Source organism: Bombus flavifrons, chromosome 18 (genome assembly GCF_040668555.2).
Source record: "Bombus flavifrons isolate JBK064 chromosome 18, iyBomFlav1_principal, whole genome shotgun sequence".
In the NCBI taxonomy this organism is placed as follows: domain Eukaryota; kingdom Metazoa; phylum Arthropoda; class Insecta; order Hymenoptera; family Apidae; genus Bombus; species Bombus flavifrons.
Genome location: NC_138459.1, coordinates 1262697 through 1284728, shown reverse-complemented (window position 1 = coordinate 1284728; position 22032 = coordinate 1262697). Strand labels below are relative to the sequence as shown.

Sequence of the window (22032 nt, the reverse complement as noted above, 5' to 3'; positions counted from 1 at the left end):
TGGTAATCCAGTCGAATTAGACTTTAAATCGGGGAAAATTGTACAGAGTAATTTTTTTGCGCAAAATGGTTCGATTTACTTAAATTAAACCGTCTAAAACCTCTAAAAAATGGAATATCCTTTTTCATTTTTATCGTAGCGAATTGGTATAAAGACCAATTAATAACTGCTATATTTTTACGAATTTACAAAAGCAGTTTCTTGCTCTATATTAATCTGGAACCGAGAAAAATTCTTTTTTCAAGAAGTCGTCGTAACTCTAAATAATATTAAAAGCTGAAAATTTCATAAAGTGTAGGGCAAGAATTGGATTAACTGTTCTTAAATTCTCGAACTAATCGATTGTGCGCTTTAATAAAAGTTAGAAAGTTCTGGTATATGTGGTGGTTCGCCTGCGAGCGCATCTGAAATTGAATTTGCGCTTTGAAATTACTGGAACTTACATTATCTCAGCAACCATATTAGCAAGTACTATATTCAACTCTTTTAAAAATTATATCTAATTCTAAACTGTTTAATTTTTTGATTTTTGATTTTTTATATCTCTTGTTTACTATTAATAAATGATTTTTCAGTGTCATATATGTACCTAGTTAACAAATAGGCGTCATATAAGACATATCTTATTATTTAAATTTCTAAAGTAGATACTGACACAAAGGATTCTATTTATTACAAGGAATTGATTATACATTTTAAAAAGCTCAAATAATTTTTTCGAACTCGCAGTGTTTACGGATATTCTTATGGTGTCTGCATATTGCTCGGAAATCGAACACGATAAATCACAAAATTTTTTCTCGCATCTATGACTTCTATTACAACAAACATGGACAAAGTCTATTTACATAAATAGTTCTTTGTTATGCCACGACTTGTTAATTCTGTATTTTATTGGTCTCGTGAGCATTTGTTCAATAATCGTATCTGACCAAATGACCGACCGACATTTTTTAATACGTTTAATTGTCAAATAACTTAAATCATTAAACTTATTAAATTCAAAAGAGTCCGTTACTTTTTCGAATTCAAGCGTGTCTTGCAAATATACATAGGTCAATTTCGCATAGAAATTATATGCGTTTACGTGAAAATATGGCTACATTTGTTGCATATATTCCCGTTTTTACTTGTATCAACTGTTTTGCCGATCTGTACCATTATAGAATATCGAACTCACAGTTGAGTCGTGGATCCATTATTTTTAAGTGAAACTGCTATTTCTAAATGAAACTGTTGACAATTTTGCATCTTAATTGCCGAAATAATGGTATAGGAACACTAAATTTACACTTAGAATTTATATTAGAATAGTTATATATTTATTTGATAAGCGATTTCAAAGATATTCATCGATGCACACTTGCACGCGTCTCACCTTCTTCCGTATCAGACTGTTAACTCAACAGTTTACATTTCTTTGTTTTCGAGACGCCGCGCGCACACATACTTCCATTCACTGATATTCACATACACGTATCACTACTACGCATCTAACCTAGTCTAGCACATAAAATTATACATATATCAATAGAAACATAAACTTGTATTTAACTTGTTTTTAAGATCATGTTTTTCCGCAAAAATCTCATAACCGGTTTGGCTTAGTCTATTTCTCCATTTACAATATTTTAGTCAGTTTCAGACAAATTCTAACTTGTAACTTGTAACAGCCCTTGAAAATGCGCGATCAGATAAAACTTTTTCAGCCGAGGGTTCGGCGTGTAATTAACAAAAAGCTTCCTTTAGTTCGCCCCTTTCCTAATGAATCCGACCGAGCCGAGGAATGATATTAGCGCATGAAACATGCCAAGCCTAATAATTACCGAATCAAATTATTTTCATTTGCGGTTACTTTGGAACAAACTATGATCTTCCGAGCTTTTAGATAAAATCGCTGATCAAGTGTAACGAACTTGTGTTGCTGATTATTGGCTTTACATCTTTCATCTGTTTCAATCCATACTATTGTGGTGGAATTGTAGAGGATTGATAAAACGGTAACGAGAACTTGCTGTTGCAACCCGTTAAATATATTTGAAATAAATTAAACAAATTATAAATAAATATAGACAATGTTCAAAGTCGCTCGTACAAACGTATTCGCAAAGACAGTGTATAATCGCTCGCAGATAACTCGTATAACTCGTATAACTCGTATAACTCGTATAATAACTGATAATAACTGATTCGTTCGCGATCGCGTCCGTTTACTTATACTGGTCGGGGGAGAGTCGGAAAATTCGTCTTTGTTCGACGGTTGCACGTAACGGGGACATTGTTTTGCCCAGAGTTTATTTATTCTTACATTACGTATATCCTAACGATCTTGATACACCGAGGCAAAACAACAACATGATTTGAATTGTCCTCTGACTCATATGCCGCTATACTATTAAAATAATACTGTAATCACCAGACGATGCATCAATAAATGGTAATTTTTTATACACTTTCAAGCTTGCACACTTTTACATTTTCAAAATGTTTGAACATGTTCCCATGCAATTTGTTGTGTATTTGAACGTTTTCCGTAAAATCATGAAAAATTTGTAGAAGATCGTTAAGCAGATGATACATTTATACTGTACGTGTATAAGTGTATGTGAGCGTCGAAGGACATTCAGGTCTCAGTTGAGACAAAAGCGATTAAAAGCCGTTAGAAGCGATTGGAATCATCAGAAGCAAACAAACAACCAAGCGAGTAGGTTATCGAGTGCTTTAGAGAGTAACGTATACCTATGTAGAGCTGAATAATTTGTAAATAAATTTTGAACTATTTGTTTTTTCAAATCCTCTCTATACCTTAACAAAGATGCATCAAAACTTTTTGAAATTTGATTGTCGGCATGTAAATTTTTGGTAGCAACATTGTTGGGACCTTTTTTCAAATTATTTGAGAACGAAAAATAAGACACCAAATTGTCCGATAGTGGATGAGTTTTTTAATCTTTTTTTTTTGTTTTTTAATGTATATAATATGTATAATAATGAACTGGGAGTAACACATTATACCACTTTTCATATGGCATTCGTATTATGATCCGCATTATTGATTAAAAATTGCAGTTAAAATTATTGATTAAGAATCGTTTAAATTATATTTGTCGGGTATTCATTAGAGTTAGGGGTGTATAATGAATCTTCACGCGAATTTGCCATCGTTGTTATGTACTATAGATGATATTTACTGATACAAATGTGATTATTACAGAGTGTAACAAGTAATAACGGCGATCGGATGATCGAGATGTCGATGACAATGAATTTAGGTTCGATAACGAATCCACGGTCAACGGGATGACGAATGCGATTTGATCCACGATTCTGGCGTGACTCAACGTACTTGTCCACAGTACAAGTAGAACTTATCTGACTGAATCTCAGTCCAAGTGGAACTACCCTTATATACTCCTCTCCGTATCTCTCTGTACCCCTCGGCTCAATCTTTGTTTTTAAGGAGAGCTATATAATTACTCCATGCCTCTGTTAGGCACACGTCCCTCCCGTGACCGTGGCTACGTTCAGCGACCAGTTGTGTCACTTCGAGCCCAAGCCTTCTGTCGGAAATCTTGGGCAAATATAATCGGATTAAATCATAAACAATTACTTCTAAGCTTCGTTATTTAATTACAGCTATAATGAAAAGTCTAGGCTAAAGTATCGGGGATCTTGCCAAAAATTGGAAAAGAAAGGCCCCGATGTCCTTCATCTCCGACATATTAATAAGATTCACGCACAATCGATATGTCTCGAAAAGTAGTTTCTTCATATAAAGAACAAAACCCGTTATTCGATAACAAATCGATAAGGTATTGTAATTTGATGCATATTTTTAGTGCATTATAAAAGACAAGCCTAACAAAATCCTCGATACGAATGACCGCGGTCTTACTGATGATATTACGCAACGAGCATGCGTGATGATCTTACTGTTTTTACCTGTTATTTTTGTCATTCTTAGATGCGTTGTTACTTTTTATGAGGATGTCAAGAAACAATTTGAAATTAGATGATATATTAAATGATGAAGATGGAAAAAGCAATTCAGATAATTTTGAACATCGAATGTCTTGAAAAATTATATAAGAACTTCGACTAAATAGTCTTAGTCTAGCTTAGACTGCGACGTTCCGTTTCTTCATTTTGCAACAGCTCTTATCAGTCGTTGAATAGAATTTTCTCTCTAACGATAAGAAAACGGACTACATTGGGTGGCAACTAAGTGGTTGCGGATTGTGTCATTGGGTGTTAATGTCAAAATCCGCAATCACTTAGTTGCCATCCCAATAAAATCAATCTTCACATTATTAGCCAAAATATTCAAACAGTTTGTTTTTTATGTATCACAGATCAAGCTTTTCTTCGCGTATATATTGTACAGCAAAATCTTAAAGAAAATCGACATTCTTCAGCATTTTCTAGTGCTAAATTAATTACAAACTGTATAGCAGTAGACATTGTATCACTAAGAGAACGTCCTGAAATATTATTCAGTTGATAATTATTAAATCGCGTCATAGTAACGCGTGAATTAGCTTGCTAAGTCGAATACATCGTATATTCGAGAATAAATCATGTTATACCACTCACTATTATTGGATCGTTCTTAAATAGTCTTTAAAATTTTTATTCGTGTGCTATCATTCGTTATAAATCGAACTACAGGGCACTTATCTCAGTGCTTTAACAGAACCTGTCTTTCGCACCTTTATGCCTTTTCTTTAACAGTGACGCCCAACCTTTTACCAGTTCCAAATATATACGTTTCATTCATATCGTGTAAAAAAATTACTAATTATTATAATTTATAAAAAAAATGTACAATTTTTTCCAATTTGGTGTTATTTGGTATATTATTTGGTGGTATTTTGATGGCTAATTTTTTTATGGCAAAGTTCGAAGAAATAATTGAATAACGAACATGGTTCAATGTAACACGAGCAAAATTGACATTGCCTACCATTGGATGAGCAGAATCGAGAACTATTATTTCCTTGCAAACTTTATCAAGCTGAAGTGAATATTGTGTATAATTATAGATCTACGTGGGCTACAGCGCGCTGAGCTGCTTCTATTTTATTTTCTTCGGTCAAACCGTTCCATTTAAAACGAAATATGTATCGGTACTGGGTTAGATATACATACGAAAATTTACGGTCGATAGGAACTCACGCCGATAATATCGACAAATCGTGCACGAGGCCACAGTTGCGGCCGAAAACTATTATCCCGAGTGTTTTCCATGCGTTGGCATCCAGTTTCCATCGCCGAAAGAGTCGCCGATTGGCTGCCGGCGACCGGGGATTGCTGTACGTCTAATCCAATAACGATACTTCGCTTTAAAAGAAATAATATGATTGGGATGAATAAAACAACTTAGCGCTGCGCTGCACGCACAATGACCGCTTCAAACCTGGCAAAGTTCGAAAAAAAGAAAAAATAGTTCCTGAAACTGCTGACGCAGTGGTGGGTAATTGCAATTTTGTTCACATTACAGCGGTCCATGTTCACCATTCAACTATTTTTTTGGACTTTGCCAAGTAGCGAGCGATGTGTAATGCTGACATTGCACTGTCCGTGTAAAGCCGACTTTGTTTATTCTGCGGGCTTCGTCTCTAACATATGTCGAGTTCTCATTGGGGTTAGGGGCGTGTAACGAATCTTCATTTGGATTAGCCATCGTTGTTATACAATATGGATGACATTTACTGGTACAAATATGATTGTTACAGAATTTGACAAGTAACCGTGGTGAGTAGATACCCGAGATGCTAATGCAATGGCCTTAGGTTCAATACCGAATCCACGGTCAATGGGATAGCAAATGCGCCTTCTTCCAAAGTCTAAGTCGAATTCAACTTACTTGTCCACAGTACAAGTGGAACTCAACTAACTAACTCGGTCCAAGTGGAACTGCACTTATATACTCTTCTCTGTACCTCTCTGTACCCCTCGGGTCAACTATATTTTTAAGGGAAGCTATACAACTACTCCATACCTCTGTTAGGTAAAAACGTTCATCTCGTGACCGTGGCTACCGTTTACCTTTAGCGACCATTTGTGTCATTCCGAGCCCAAGCCTATTGTCATAATTTTTGGGCACACATAATTAGATTAAATCATAAACAATTACTTCTAAGTTTCATTATTTAAGTACCGCTATAATGAAAGGTCTAGACTAAAGTATTGGGGGTGTTTCCAAAAATTCCAAAAGGAAGGCCCCGATGTCCTTTCATCTCCGACACATATAGATATATTAAAACTGCATTGTCATATTTAAAAATATAAGCTACAACAGCTATAACAGATAAAAGCTTTAGAATAATGTAAATCGCATAAAAATTATATATCTTCTTTTGCAGGGAAAATATTGGCTCTCCAAAACGACGAATTTATAGAAGTAGTTTACAAGAAAATACTACTAGTGAAATCCTCAGCAGTAAGTGTGCCTAATTTTTCATATAATGATCATTACAATTAGAATATTGAACTAACATATATAGGGTGGTTGGTAACTGGTGGTACAAGCGGAAAGGGGGCGATTCTACGCAAAAAAAGAAGTCAAAAATATAGAATAAAAATTTTTTTTTCATTTTTTTTTTAAATTTTTACATCGAGACAACTACAGCGAGATCCGTTATAACGAGTCGCGATGAAGTGCACGCGTACCGAGCGAAAATTCAAAGTCGATTTTCTCGAAAACAAAGCCTCGAACGAAAAATTTTTATTCTATATATAATTCTATATCCCTTTCCGCTTGTACCACCAGTTACCAACCACCCTGTATATCACTGTTCTCGATATTAAAATAAATTTTACAATTAAATTGAATATGTGCATAAGAAATACACTTATATGTATATTTAAGTATTGATAAATATAAATAGGTAAATATTAAAGTGTACTATCTTAAATGCAAAGTATTTTCTTTATAAATAACAAATTTAACATACATAATATGTTGGATTTGTTTCGTTACAGAAACAACGACAACGAAAACTACAACTACATCGAATACTCAGATTATAACGACCGATACAAAGAAGAACGAAACAAGTAAGTATTTTTCATATTGCTATGCCATTTTTTATACACAATCATGAGCTTTTCACTTTTACATTGAGAATATTCGGCTTTTCGAATAATATATAAAAATGCGTATTACACATAGTGCTGATTGAAAAATTTCATCTACACTTTTATATTTTTACACTTGTCTTTCAATGTTTATATTCAGATAACTCGAAACTTTTTACAATCGTATCTAAAATTCAAAATTTTCATAAATAATGAATAGTGTTAGTGAATAATGAGTAGTGTTTTGGGTGTGGATAAGAATTTGATCCGGTCGATTCAGTTGCGCACTTGACTTATTAACAAATGAAAGTTTTAACAATAAGTCAATGCGCGGCGCGACATGGCGCGATGGTACAGCCGTTTGAGTCCCAAGCAGCGCGATCGCGCTGTTTAAATTTTGTGTCGAAAAGTCCCAGTACATTTGAAAGCTACGAGCGACTGACGATATTTGGTAACAATATTTCATTGTTATCTTCTCAATAATTTGTATTGAACAAAACCTGAAATATTTATAAACTAGGAGTACGCATTTCATAAAGTAACAAATACGACGAGCGCTATTCCGCCGATTGCTTCTCCTCGCGATCGATTAAAACAAGCGCTATCACTCTGTTCGCCATTTTTCCACCCTGTTTTTCAATGACCCCTGGGACTTAAACGGCTAGTGTTACGGCTAACACGTTGAATGCCACGCCAGTTCTACAAGGCTTAGCCGTGGCGCGACGATGAATTTTTTATTATGCGATACATGTAATGTTGAAATATTATCTACAAGAGATATAATCTCTTATAGATACGGTGTATAATCTCACTGAGGTCACCGGTGACCCCCATGGCGCTGCAGTGCAATTGCGCTCGATTCACTTAATTTTTGCATCAAATATCTCATATTATTTCTTCGCGCTGCTAAATAATTGTCCTATGTTGTTACGTCCCGGGATCTACCATAAACCATAATCCATACTTCGGTCATACTTATTCTGTCAAGACCCTTAATTGCCATCAAACCATTAGGACCATTAATCGCCATTAGGGTTATTGTTCATTGAAGTAAAACACAGAAAAAGTAGGGTTTTCGCATGTTCGACAGCCGCAGGTGGGGGGGGGGCGCACGTAATAGAACTATATTTCATGTATAAATAAAACTATTTTTATGTTTTATACTGCATTAATTTCGTCACACCATTGTAGTAACGATGGTAATGATGACAAATTTATAGCTATTGACATTTGTTCAAATTATGTATTTCTACTAATTTTGGTGTGCCGGCCATCGGTGACCCTCACAGCGCCACGGTCGAGTTGAGTGACGGTCACCGGTGACCCCCATGGCACTCAACGTGTTAACGACTGGTCCCGGGCCGGAAAATTTTCTTATTGCGTTATTGCGTGGGAGAGGTACATACAAATTTTGTTTCCGCCATCATACGCAACGGACGTACTGCGAAAAGGACGCGAATATTTGTATTGAAAATAATAGAGGAATCGTTACGAAAATGGGGAGTTCGATACATTCAATATTCACATGGCCTCAGCCGAGCCTTGCAATTCGAAAGCGTCAAAAGCTGGGGCTACTTAGAAACTGTGGATAGAATTTAAAATAATTGAGACAGGAAAGAAGAATTAAAAATCTAAACAACTAAATGGAAGACATAAAATATAACGCAAAAGACAACGACGTCAACATGCCTAGCAACAATGAAGAAGGCGATCAGGATCTAACAACAGATACAGAAACACCGAGAAAAAGAATTCTAGCCAAACGATTTCTATCTTTATCTGCAACCAAGAAAAATTTACGCTCACTCCAAACAGAAATAATATCAACGTATGAGATGTTGGGGAAAACGTCAACTATAAAATGGTTAATAAACAATAAGCTCACAACTCCAGATAGATTTAAAGTATTACAGAATATCTCAGGACAGAAGAATTTCTTGCAAATGTGCCTCAGGAAAGAATATTTAAACAGTTGCTAACAAAAACAAACTCCCCCCACCTATCTTCATAGACGATCATATATCATCGTTAACGGATTTATTAACACGAGTGATGAAGGACTCGTATACATTAAAAACCATTGGAAACGAAATTAAAATTCAGACATTTTATCCTGATACATACCGTACTAGAATATAATCAATATAATTCTCAAAAGAAAAGATGCAAAAGGAAGCTACTACACGTTCCAACCTCGCAGAAAGGGGCTATTAGGCTGTTTCTTCGACCGTTCGCGGAGAGACGCAATCGCGAGGAAGCGCGTCAACGGGAGTCATAAATTCTCGTTACGATTAGACGATAGACGCCACGAACTGATCGATTCCCTATTTCGATTAGGATAATAGAGGTGGTTTGATGAGTAAGAATACTTGATTAACAATTCAAAGATATTATATATTCCCAACAACTTTGTAGAGAAGCTAGTTACGCTGGTACGTAAGGTATAAGTTAAGTAGGTGACTGATTGAAGGGTAGAAACCCGGTAAAGAGACGTTGACTGTTTTAAAGATGATGAACCAGTGAAGTTCGGTGACGATGCTGTCGCAAAGAAAAATTCTCGCTCGGTGGTGATCGCTCCACCATTGGTCGCTTGCGAGTGGAAAACCCACGTTTCCCTAATTTTTACTTGATGGAGCAATAATCATAAGGAACCTCTTGATTCGAAGATGTTTTATGCCAATTGACGGCCTTAACGGTGAATCAAAAAGCCTCGTTTTATGACAGTTCCTTAGACTTATCGCGATCCGCTTAATTCTATGTGCACAGCTGGTGGCCGCCTCGAACGTAGTCACCGGACGTAACAAAGGCAATTATTAAGGATCTACAGAGTGCAAGAGTTAGAGCAACAGGGATATGCAATCTTATACATAAGCAATGTAATCAATGTAGGAAAAGAACGACTAAACTGTTTCCCATATTTACAATAGAACTTGCTCCAGTTCAATCTTTCTTATTACTAAAGTTGCACGCGCAATGATGCAAGTGGAACTATTTAGACAACCAATATCTTACGCAGTGCTCCGGATGCCAACACATGGGCACACATACACAAACGCGTGCGCGCACACACAGTTATTATAACCTGAATACAGACGCAGAAAATGTTTTCGTGCATATCCATCCAAAAATTGTTCAAGCACGTACAGATTAAGTAAATCGGTATGCGTCAATTATAGTTGAATACACCCAATCAAATATAAAGGTCGCCAGATGAGGGAAAATCTAGTTAGAAAAACAATAGCACAAAGGTCAAGATCACTTGATTTTTCGCGAATAAATAAACAAACATCAACAAACGCGATATAAACAGGATGAAGAAATAATAGGGGAACATTTGCAGACATAACAAATATCAATTCTAAAAATACATCGAGAACAGAGAGTTTAGTCGAAGAAACTTTTCCGGAACAAAATAACGACTTTAATGACATGCATATCGCGATTCAGAAGCCAACAGATAAGATAACCTCATTCATGAAATAAATGATAAATCGATTCAGTACGTTCATGCAGTTATTAACTAAAATTATCTCCCACAATGAATAGATTCAAACTAGTGACGTAGAATTATGATGAATCACAAACCTAAATGGAAGAACTTCAAATATTCTTAATTATCCATGATATCGACATTTACCTATTGCAAGAGACGCACAGGCAGACAGATCATATTTTAAAATACCAAGGTTCCAGATATACGTTATACAAACGATGACAGGCAAAATTAAAGACGTAACGGCTATCATTATCAAAAAAAAAAAAAAAAAAAGAAAAGAGATTATACATTTTTATTTATTATTTCTCAATCTGTGCCTTTCAGCTTTGGACGAACTTTCGGTTTTACATCTCCTATGTCTATTTCTCTCCTTATATGTCTACCTCCCCCCTTTTCCACTCTATTCTATTGCATTCCCTTAATTATTCTATCTCTAAAAACTAAAATTAGAAACTACAAATTAACAACTAATGACTAAAAGCTATTGCAACTTTGGTCTTTAGCCTCCTTGCTGTGCATCCTTCCTGTCGTTTGCCCTTCTCTTCTCTATTATTGCTTTCAGTTCTGTTAAACCTTCTCCAGTCTCGTTTAGCGTTTTTGTTCAACTCGTTCTCAGTTTCACGTACAATTACCATACATGATTGAACGAATATATAATTAATGTTGATAGGGTTAACAGAAATATGATTTGAGTTGATTGCATAGATTTGGAGTACACGTTTAGATAGTAGAATATACCTGTCGGTTAATTAAGCATTGCGACACGCGATGCTTAACAAAGCACACAATCTATAGTTATAAATCGCTGAGTATGATATATACTCATTATTACAATGATTATGTATAATGATTATAAAAAACAATTCGTATATATGTTTCTTTGTATGTTTATCATGCATGTTACGTCGGGCGGCCCTCTATCTAGACCAGGTCACACACCGCGGGCCAGACGGACACCAGATGTCCGCTCATCCTTACGGCGTACCCTCAGTAGTCTTAAGGACCCGTCATAAATCCGAGTAATTTGCTAGCTAAGGTCCTTCAGACCGAACAAATATTCTTTTTTCTCACTTTTTAACGACTACTGTCTACTACGGCTTGACAAGGGAAAGTTAGTTTTTCCCACGTACGATGCTTCCTACTAGCAACTTTCTATCGAGGGCGGCTAAGACCTTCCTAATCCACCAACCTTCGTTTAGCCAATCAGAAGCAATGTATACTGCCCTCACTTTCCTGACCAACATCTCATGAACAAATCCGATGGTCCCGTGCGCTGGACACACCCATCGCTAGCTTTCCTCCGACACAGCATCGTCACCCAACTCTACTTGTCCTACACCGCTAGGAAAGTCAACTACTTGTTTTACACCGCTAGAAAAGTCAACTACTTCTTCTACACCGTTAGAAGGGTCAACTTACAACGTTTAAATCTAACGTCTATTAAGTATCCTCTAATACTACGTAAACTAACATACTAAATTCAACTAGAAGAACCTTGCTCTATTGTGCATCTATCTTATCTTCGTGCGCCAAGGTGTCATCTAGGAATTATATCTACTCAACAGTGTAACTCAAGTGTTGGAAATAAAAACCTTATAACTCTGTGAACCACAGTGTTATACTAACTGAATCACCCCTATTATCTTAACGGAAATCAGGGGATCGATCAACTCGTGGTGTCGATTATTACAATCGTATCGGGAATTTACGACTCCCGTTGGTGTTCTCCTCGCGATTGCGTCTCCCCGCGATTGGTCGAAAATACAATGCATGTGTGTATAAAGTATATATACACACGTAAGATAAACGTACAAAGAAAAAATTATTTACCTATTTCACTCCAATTGTTCCAAATAACTAGAAAATTAAAGTAATAGGTAGAGTACGTTCCATTTTAATCTCTAAATGAATTTATCTCGAAAATGAATAATTTTATAAATTTTAAAAGAAATAAATATTCGGAATTGTAATGTTCATAATAAATTTTGTTAATAACGAATACATTCTTGTACTCAAATTGATGAAAATTTTGTAGAGTAGTATCAGGATGTGTCACTACACCTTTTCTTTATTTTTTGTTTTATAACAATCGATAAATTCTTTAAACTTATTGCTTGAAATAACTTTGCAGTGACTAGTTGCATAAACAAAAGAAGTATTTGCAAACGGCTAGCACGGTTTATGATACGAAAATACTAAAGCTATTTTTGAACAAGCCAATTAGCTTTCAATAGCTCCCCTTAATGTATCGTTTCTTTAATGTACTCGAATTTTTAAATTGCTTGTGTCGCTAGCAACAAAATCCTAGGTTTTCGCAAAGCATCCACAATACGAGACCAGGTGGCCACGATCCGCTGTCGCAACTTTGGGGCTCGAGAGAAATCCCGTTACGTTGTCAACTTCCCCCTGGTAACACTACTCTTACCAAATCGTATCTAAAAACAAAAACAAACAAACATAATCCTGTTAAAAGTACACAGCGCGGGCAGCATGATTTGGCTCGCGGTCGAAAGCAAATATTGATTAGCTAATTCTTTCCTTAGTGGTAGCTAATTAAAAGTACTCCCAAAGTGCGCAAAGTTTTCCACGAGAAAGTACAAACAAAGCAACTTAAATAGCGTAGAGCCTCCGACGAGTACAGAATATTGACACTTCCGTGTAAAAATAAAATATTGAGAAACTGAACGCTGTGGTTTAACATAACACGCATCCAACGATCTCTTCAACTTCTTTATACAATAATTAATATTAAATAAATGTTCACTGACAAGAAAGAGGTCTTAGATAAAATATTTATTCAAGTTTAAGTTAACATAAAGTTATAATAAAAAAATACATAACAGTACATATATATGTCGGAGATGAGAGGACACCGGGGCCTCCCCTCTGAAACTTCGGAAACCCATAAAAGATTGTAATTAAGTTTTGCAATTGTAATTAAACAATTTGCCGTCATTCTGCCCTATTGTATTTTTGCGAGATTTGTGACAATGAGCTTGGGCTCGAGGTGACAATCGGTCGTCGAACGTAGCCGCGGCTACGTCTAACAGAGGTATAAAGTAATTCTATAGCTCTCCTTAAAAGAAATATTTGTAGCGGCACGCGACGGTAAACATCCCAACGGTTTCTGTCCCGTGGCTCGCCACACGCAGATCCCATTCTTCGGGTATGATGGTTACCAGATGCCGACGCGTCTCCACAGTACGTGATCAGCTAGCCCGAGGGCCGTTATAAACACTAAGATATAGTTACCTAAAGTCCTTCAAACAGACAAACAGTCTTTGTCCCAACTACGGGGAGATAGAGGAGATCTATTTTTCAACGAACGACGTCTCCCACCAGCAACTTTCCCTCGAGGATGGCTAGCATCCTTTTCTAACAACCGATATGGAGATTGACCAATTAGCAGCAACGTCAATTTCCCTTACTTTCTGAACGAAGGCTATCCTCGACGAATCCGATGATCTCGTACCCTTAGACACACCCCGTCATAGTTTTCCTTTGCAGCATCATCGCGACGGAAATTCATTCCTTCTCGCGATCTCGTCGACGAAAAGAGTAACGCCTTACGGTCAGTGGAAATCACACGTTTTATTAACAAAGAGTCCGACTTAGATTTCGCGAACAAGTACATCTATCATTCCGTTGACCGCGGATTCGTTATCGAACCCGAGATCATTGTCACTAGTGCCGCGAGTGCGTGACCGTTGTGAGTTTGCGTCAACTTTGTAACATCTTTGTTTGTGTCAATAAAAGTCACTTCAGTGGTGTAAGAAGATGAATAGCTCCAACGAAGAATCATTACCTACCCCGAGTCCTTATTACGAGCAAGACCCGACATCAGAAGTGGGATACGAACGGGTTGTGCCGATGCGGGATCATAAGAGCATCGTGCGTGAACTAATTCAGTCGCTAACAAAGAAAAGGATACAGGCATACAGGGTAAAAAGGATATCGTTACCGCGCTTTAACCCCGACGCCGTAGACGCAGATCCAGCCGCCTGGTGCTCAGCCGTTAGTCTGCTTATGAAGGAATACCCCCTGCAGGACAGCGCGCTATATTCTGCTTTGAACCAAGCCCTAGAGGGTCGGGCAGCGTATTGGCTTACGCAAATAATGGATAGCGAAGGGATCACTTGGCCAGCTTTTAAGGAACAATTCATCGCGCACTTCGGCGGTCAAGAAACAGCAGCCTCGTCGCTAATAAAGGTATCCAAGGAACTACAGCGGAAGAACGAAACATCAGGGGCGTATGGAAATCGTCTCGTTTCCCTCTTGTACTCGAGGTGGCGAAATTCAACAATGGAGGAAGTAGCCAGCGCCGCCGTCCTCTATCTACTGGGCTTGCACGACCGACGCTTTAAACGATTAGCACTCACGAGCGATATCAAGTCGCTGGAACAATTCCGAAGAGAAATGAAGCCTTTCTTCTACGAGGAGAGGCGGACGTCTCCGCCACGGAGGCCACCATCGAGCTATGGAAATAAACGCAGCAGGTCACCCGCCTTCCGAGACAAGTGCCGCCACTGCGGTACTTTCGGACGTACAATGTCTGAATGCCGCAAGAGGATGAAGTTGGAACCGAGGAAGGACTCTCGACGCCCAGAGGAAAGCCGACCGGCCACATCGTCAAAAACATCGTGCTTTAAATGCCATAAGAAGGGACACATCGCGTCTCATTGCCCGTTGCGGCGAGAAGGAAAACATTGCTCCGAGGACGAGCATCGTGTCGACGCCTGCATGGTAGACGCCCTAACCGGTAGATTAAGTCAGCTGGGTGAGTCGTTCCCGTTCTATTTCGATTCTGGAGCCGAATGTTCGTTAATTAAAGAATCCGCAACCTCGAAATTTTCTGGCAAAAGAACGACTCACGTAGTAATACTGCGAGGAATAGGAAATACTTGTATTAAAAGTACATCTCAGATTTTGTCCACCGTATGCATTAACGGTTTTACATTGGAGATAACTTTTCATGTCCTTGCGGATAGCAACATAAAATACGATATCATGATTGGCCGTGAAATTTTAAGCCAAGGCTTCGACGTAAATATTACACGAAATATATAATAGAAGAATGTTAGCTTTCAACACTTTATGTAAATGAATTGTAAAACACTGAGAGATTGTACTAATTACTTTTATAAGAAACAAGATAAAAATTTACATTTGATAGGATGTTTTGCTATTTTATACTCAATCTTTATCTCTTTATTATTTTATACTCAATCAATTTTTTTATAAATTAACTATTTTCTATCCTTTTTAATACAAAAAGAATAAATTAATTCGATCATTAATGCTTAGCTAGAAAAAAAGTTATCACAACTAAGACCTATTCTTCTCGAAAAGTTTTTTTTCTTTCTTTTTTATTTAGTAGACTATTTACAATCAATTCTCATTGAGAATTATAAGTAAATTATTGGCGTAGGTAAATTTTATAATAGGTATATTATAATATAATAAGTAAATTTTGGCGTGGTGCTGTAACTTGGACTATAATAGTTTATAGTATGTTTGATTCTAGCTGAATCTAATGTTTAAATCTAGAGGGTAATGTCTTTTTAGCCTGCGGATCTGATCAGTCGTGTCAAGTAATTGAGTAACTAATGGGTTTTGATGGTTGTTAACTCTTGTATTAAATCTGTTTCTGAATTTGGATATTTCTTCTTTAACTTTAAGTATCTTAGGGTTGCGACGTATTGTTTCCTTGGTAACATACCAAGGTGCATCTATCTAGGATCTTAGAGTTTTCGATTGGAATCGTTGAAAAATTTCTATGTTGGAATTACTTGCTGTTCCCCATAGTTGGATCCCATAGATCCAAACAGGTTTCAATATGACCTTATATAGCATTAGTTTACTTTGCACGCTTAAGTTGTAACGTCTGTCAATGAGCCAGTAGAATTTTTTAAGTTTTGATTTAAGTTGTTTGGATCTATCTGCGATGTGTCGTTTACTGTTTTCTGACACTGGAACACTCCCTGCGTTGTCGTCTCGATGGCCTGCGAAATGTTCGTTAGACCACCTTGGTTTTTTTATCGCTTGTAGAAGATGGTTGGTCGTGTGGTAGTTTAAATGACGAGATTGCTCGATGTCGAAGCCGTCAAATATATTTGAAAATAATTATAAATACAGAGTCGACCGTAGATTGCTCGATACGGGTCGTTAAAAGAATGTTCGCTAAGACGCTCGGTACTAACTGATTCGTTAAAGACTGTGTTGATCGCTAATAAAATCGCTCGAGACTGAGACTGAAAAACTGGTCACCTTACGATCGTGTTCGTTTATTTATACTGGTCGAGGGGGTACCGGAAAGTTTCCATTCGCCTTTGTTTGACGGTTACACGTAGCTGCGACATTGTTTTGCCCGGAGTTGGTTTATTATTACATTATGACTATCCTAACGATGTCGGTACTCCGAGGCAAAACAACAACGTGGCTCGAATTGTCCTCTTGCTCATGTGCCGCTACACGCTAATTTATGGCTAGGTGACAATTGAGTGAGCTTAAAGGACCTGCATATGTATGCGAGGCTGTGAGAAATGTCTATTATAAATTATAACTCATAACTCGATAATTAGAAATGAATATCGTCAATGTATTACGTTTGGGTTTAGGTACTACTCGGCTGCCCTGAGGCAGCCCAAACATTTGCGTAAAATAACAATAATTATTTTTCTCGTAAAATCGATTATTCATTCGTCAACTATTTTTATGATTAACGTGTCATTATCTCAAGCAAGTAACGTCGACCGCCTTATGGCGCGGCAACAGGATGGGGAAGACTAACCCAACCCCAAACCCAATACATTGACGAGACTCATTTTTAATTGAGTTATAATAGACATTTCTTGCTACCTCGCATATGGTGTTATGCACGGAGCCTTGTCGCGTATTATCGACCACTGGAGTAGACAGGGCTCGGCTGTAACTGTAAGAAATTTCGAGGGATGATTCTTGAAACGAAAATCAAGAATAAAAAAAAATTGTGTTTTCGGCTTCGCTTTTTAGTTGTCAACAATTAAAAATCAGCCGAAATATTCCTGTGTGCGAGCAAACCTTCTTACATGAATGGAAATAGGTCAGCCCAAGCAGCGTAGTACACAGCGATTCTCAAATCAAACGATACACGGGCAGTGTCACGTCGGAGACACAATAAATCACGAAACCGATAGATCGCCGGTGATCTTGTCACGTAAACTTGAGGGTTGGGTGATAAAATAAAATATCTGAGTCGTAACACAACTATCAATTTTGCTTTTATTAAACTATATTATGAATTCAGCAATCACAATGGAATATACACTGAATTAACACACATGAATCATAATTCACTCCAATAACTTTATGTAGAAAATAGTTACACAGATACTTTAAGCGCGCCACCGGTCTAAGGGTAGAAACTCGGTAAAAGGTGTTGACTATTCTAAAGGTGGAGATAAAACTAGGGGTGGGTGTGTCTGAGGCCACGAGATGAGCTGATTCGTTAAGGACAATTTTGGTTAGGAAAGCGAGGGCGATATACATTGCTTTTGATTGGAGCACAAGAACCCTGGTGGACTAGGAAGGCTCTTAGCCGCCCTTCAGTGAAAGTTGCTAACGGAAAATACCGAATGTGATAAAACTATCTTTCCCGTATCTTCTCGTAGTAAACAAAAATGTAAAGAACACTGGAAATAGAAATGCTTGTTTTTGGTCCGAAGGACCTTAACTATGAAAATGCCAAGATTTGTTGGTGGGTCCTGAAGGCTATTGAGGGTACGCAGTAAGAATGCGTAAACATTTGGATGCCATCTTGCCATCGGTGTGTGGCCTGATCTCTGTTGTGGATTGAGATTTGGTTGATATTACAATCTCCTCGCGTCGCAGTTCGAAGGTTTCACGAATAAGGTGCAGAAGTTGAACTTTGTATATTGTATTTTCGACAAATCGCGAGGAGGACACCAACGGGAGTCGTAAATTCCCGTTACAATTATAATAATCGACACCACGAGTTGATCGATCCCCTTATTTCCGTTAAGATAATAGGGGTGATTCAGTTAGTATAACACTGTGGTTCACAGAGTTATAAGGTTTTTATTTCCAACACTTGAGTTACACTGTTGAGTAGATATAATTCCTAGATGACACTTTGGCGCACGAAGATAAGATGTACAATAGAGCAAGGCTCTTATAGTTGAATTTAGTATGTTAGTAGACGTAGCGTTAGATTTAGATGTTAGACTTCGACGTTGTAATTGACCCTTCTAGCAGTGTAGAAGAAGTAGTTGACTTTCCTAGCGGTGTAGGACAAGTAAAGTTGGACGACGATGCTGTGTCGGAGGAAAGCTAGCGGATGGGTGTGTCCAGCGCACGGGACCATCGGATTTGTTCATGACATGTTGGTCGGGAAAGTGAGGGCAGTATACATTGCTTCTGATTGGCTAAACGAAGGTTGGTGGATTATGAAGGACTTAGCCGCCCTCGATAGAAAGTTGCTAGTAGGAAGCATCGTACGTGAGAAAAACTAACTTTCCCTTATCAAGCCGTAGTAGACAGTAGTCGTTAAAAAGTGATAAAAAAGAATATTTGTTTGGTCTGAAGGACCTTAGCTAGCAAATTACTCGGATTTATGACGGGTCCTTAAGACTACTGAGGGTACGCCGTAAGGATGAGCGGACATCTGGTGTCCGCCTGGCCCGCGGTGTATGGCCTGGTCTCGGTAGAAAGCCGCCCGACGTAACATATATGATAATAGAATTTATTATGCAAATCCAAGAGAGTGACGGTTCAAAGTGTTACAAGAGACTGGGTCAAAATGTTTTAACAGACTGGGGCGAACGCTTATTTTGGAGGGTTTTTATACTGAGATTTTAGTCCCTCTGGAGGGGTTGTCGTCTGGTGTACCTCAGTGGTGCCTATTCCGTTACTATTTGGTTATTTCGATGGCTATGGTATACAGGATGTCTAGCCTATCCTATTACTGTTTCTGAGCGGGTGTTCTTCTTGAGCGTGACAGCAGCAATATATCTCGTAAAAGTAGTAGAGAAAAGGATTATGGCATTCGAAGACGAAAACTGTCCTACGCGACGTTTTGTAAGAAAAATCGTAGATTAAATATTAAACCTACTTATTCATTAAAACCCATAACGGAATATCAAAAACTACTGCATGGAATTTCCGAAAGAAGCTAATATTTCCTCTAACCTTTTGCCTCTATAAATGATTAATAAATACAAGCATATAGTAACAATATTTATACAAAGTTCACATACGTATTGCGATTGTCCCGTCCGTAAATATCCACAGAAAAACCATACACGTCCGCGAGTGTCCACAAAAAATCATAACAAAAATATCGCATAATAAAATTGAAATCCTTAACGGACACATGCATAGTATTTAAAAAGTATATGTGTAAAATAACATCTAATGTGAGAACATTGTATAAATAGCACCTAGAAAAAGACCGAAACATGCTTTGGCTTTTGGCATCATCATCATAACGACAACCGTTAGGGTGTGCTTTCGGTAAGGCAACTGTAGAAAGAATATAAAGTATATAAACAATTTTTTTAATTTTGCTGTTTATTATGTAGTATATTGGGACCTGTAAGTTGTTACGTGTTATTTAGTTGCCGCGCTCGGTAGCGTTAATTAACGTTTAATGCAACTGGCAGTAAGTTCCGCTTTCGGCTAACCTGCTATGTGCGGGAATACTGGCACGGGAGAAGATTAAAGTTGTTCGAAAGTAAATTAACAATATGTAATGATTTATTCAAATCTCACTGGATTTCGCTATTGACAATTGTTGACGTTATTAGATGTATGAACAGAGGAACGCGTGGATAAATTGTAAAATAGAAAATATATTTTAATACAGAAGTATAAGTACAAGTAGGAATATAATTTGAGTTGGTCCAAATCCGCACGCTAGCAATGTCACCCTATAACTAAAAGCCCCGAAGCTGTCACGTAGTTTTTTCTTTTTTTATTTGGTAGAATATTTACAATTAATTCTCGTTGAGAATTTTAGGTAACTTCATTTGGCGTAGTACAATAGCTTCGTTTATAATAATTTATATTATGTTGATTCTAGTTGAATCTAATGCTTCAATCTAAAAGGTATTTTCTTTTCAGTCTGCGGATCTGGTCCGTCGTGTCAAGTAGTTGGGTGACTAATGGGTTGTGGTGGTTGTTGACTCTTGTGTTATATCTGCTTCTGAACTTGTATATTTCTTCTTTGACTGTGGGTATCTTGAGGTCGCGGTGCATTGTTTCGTTGGTAACATACCAAGGTGCATCTATTAAGGATCTTAGTGTTTTTGATTGAAATCGTTGAAGGATTTCTATGTTGGAGTTACTCGATGTCCCCCATAGTTGAATCCTATAGGTCCAGACAGGTTTTACTATGACTTTATATAGCATTATTTTCTTCTGAGTGCTTAAGTTGGAGCGACGGCCAATGAGCCAGTAAAATTTTTTAAGTTTAGCCTCGAGTTGCTTCGATTTGTCTATGATGTGTTGTTTCCATGTCAATGTCCTGTCCAGAGTCATGCCCAGATATCTGACTGAATCCTAGTTAGGGATTGTGATATTGTTAATGGTCATCTGAGGGCAAGTTTGTTTTCGCAGCGCGAAGGTTACCTGTGTGGATTTATTTTCGTTAATTTTGAAGCCCCATTTGTGGAACCACTTTTCCATAGAGTCGAGACCTCGCTGGAGAGTGTGGGATGCCATTATTGGGTCTGAGTGGGATGCTAGTAGCGCTGTGTCGTCAGCAAATGTCGCTGTTGTTATCTCTGCTAAGGTTGGTAAATCGGCAGCGTAGATGGAGAACAGTAGGGGTCCAAGTACACTGCCTTGGGGTATGCCGGCTTCTATTGGAAATGTAGCGGTTGTGGCGTCCAAGTATTTGACCATGAATTTTCTATTGGTTAGGTAGGATTTTAGGATGGAGTAATACGTGTGTGGTAAGATTTTCTTCAGTTTGAAGAAAAGTCCTTCGTGCCACACTTTGTCGAATGCCTGTTAAATATCTAGAAATACCGCAGAGCGGTATTGTTTCTTTACTAGGTTTTGGCTTATATTGTGTGTTAAACGATGAATTTGTTCTATCGTGGAGTGTTGTTTCCGAAAACCGAATTGGTGTTCTGGCATTGTTTTCAATTCCTCTAAGAGTGGAAGGAGTCGATTCGTGAGCATTTTTTCGAATAGTTTTGACAAAGTGGGTAGAAGGCTAATTGGGCGGTAGGAGCTAGTTTCTTGTATTGGTTTTCCGGGTTTAGGGATGAGAGTTATCATTGATATTTTCCAGGGCTTTGGATAATATTCAAGACGACAATATTGCATTGAAAATTGATGTGATGAGTGAAATCCCTTTTATGGGAAATTCCTTGATTGCTTTATTACTTATTAGGTCATGCCCCGATGCTTTCCTGGGATTTAGGCGACGGATTAATTCTGTAACCTCTAGA

General features: G+C 37.7%; 1 protein-coding gene and 1 long non-coding RNA gene across 2 annotated transcripts in view; one reads left to right on the top strand and one right to left on the bottom strand.

Moving 5' to 3' along the window:
- The window catches only part of LOC138189108 (uncharacterized), a 41877-nt gene extending 21572 nt beyond the window's left edge, over positions 1 to 20305 (bottom strand). The window contains exon 1 of the long non-coding RNA XR_011175902.1: positions 20257 to 20305. This is a non-coding gene — a long non-coding RNA (uncharacterized LOC138189108). The remainder of the gene's footprint in view (positions 1 to 20256) is intronic.
- CAP (Cbl-associated protein) overlaps positions 1 to 22032 on the top strand; it is a 413875-nt gene that overhangs the window by 191242 nt on the left and 200601 nt on the right. The window contains exons 3-4 of the mRNA XM_069131258.1: positions 6366 to 6442; positions 6985 to 7059. Coding sequence (XP_068987359.1) covers positions 6366 to 6442; positions 6985 to 7059 — 152 coding nt within the window. The remainder of the gene's footprint in view (positions 1 to 6365; positions 6443 to 6984; positions 7060 to 22032) is intronic.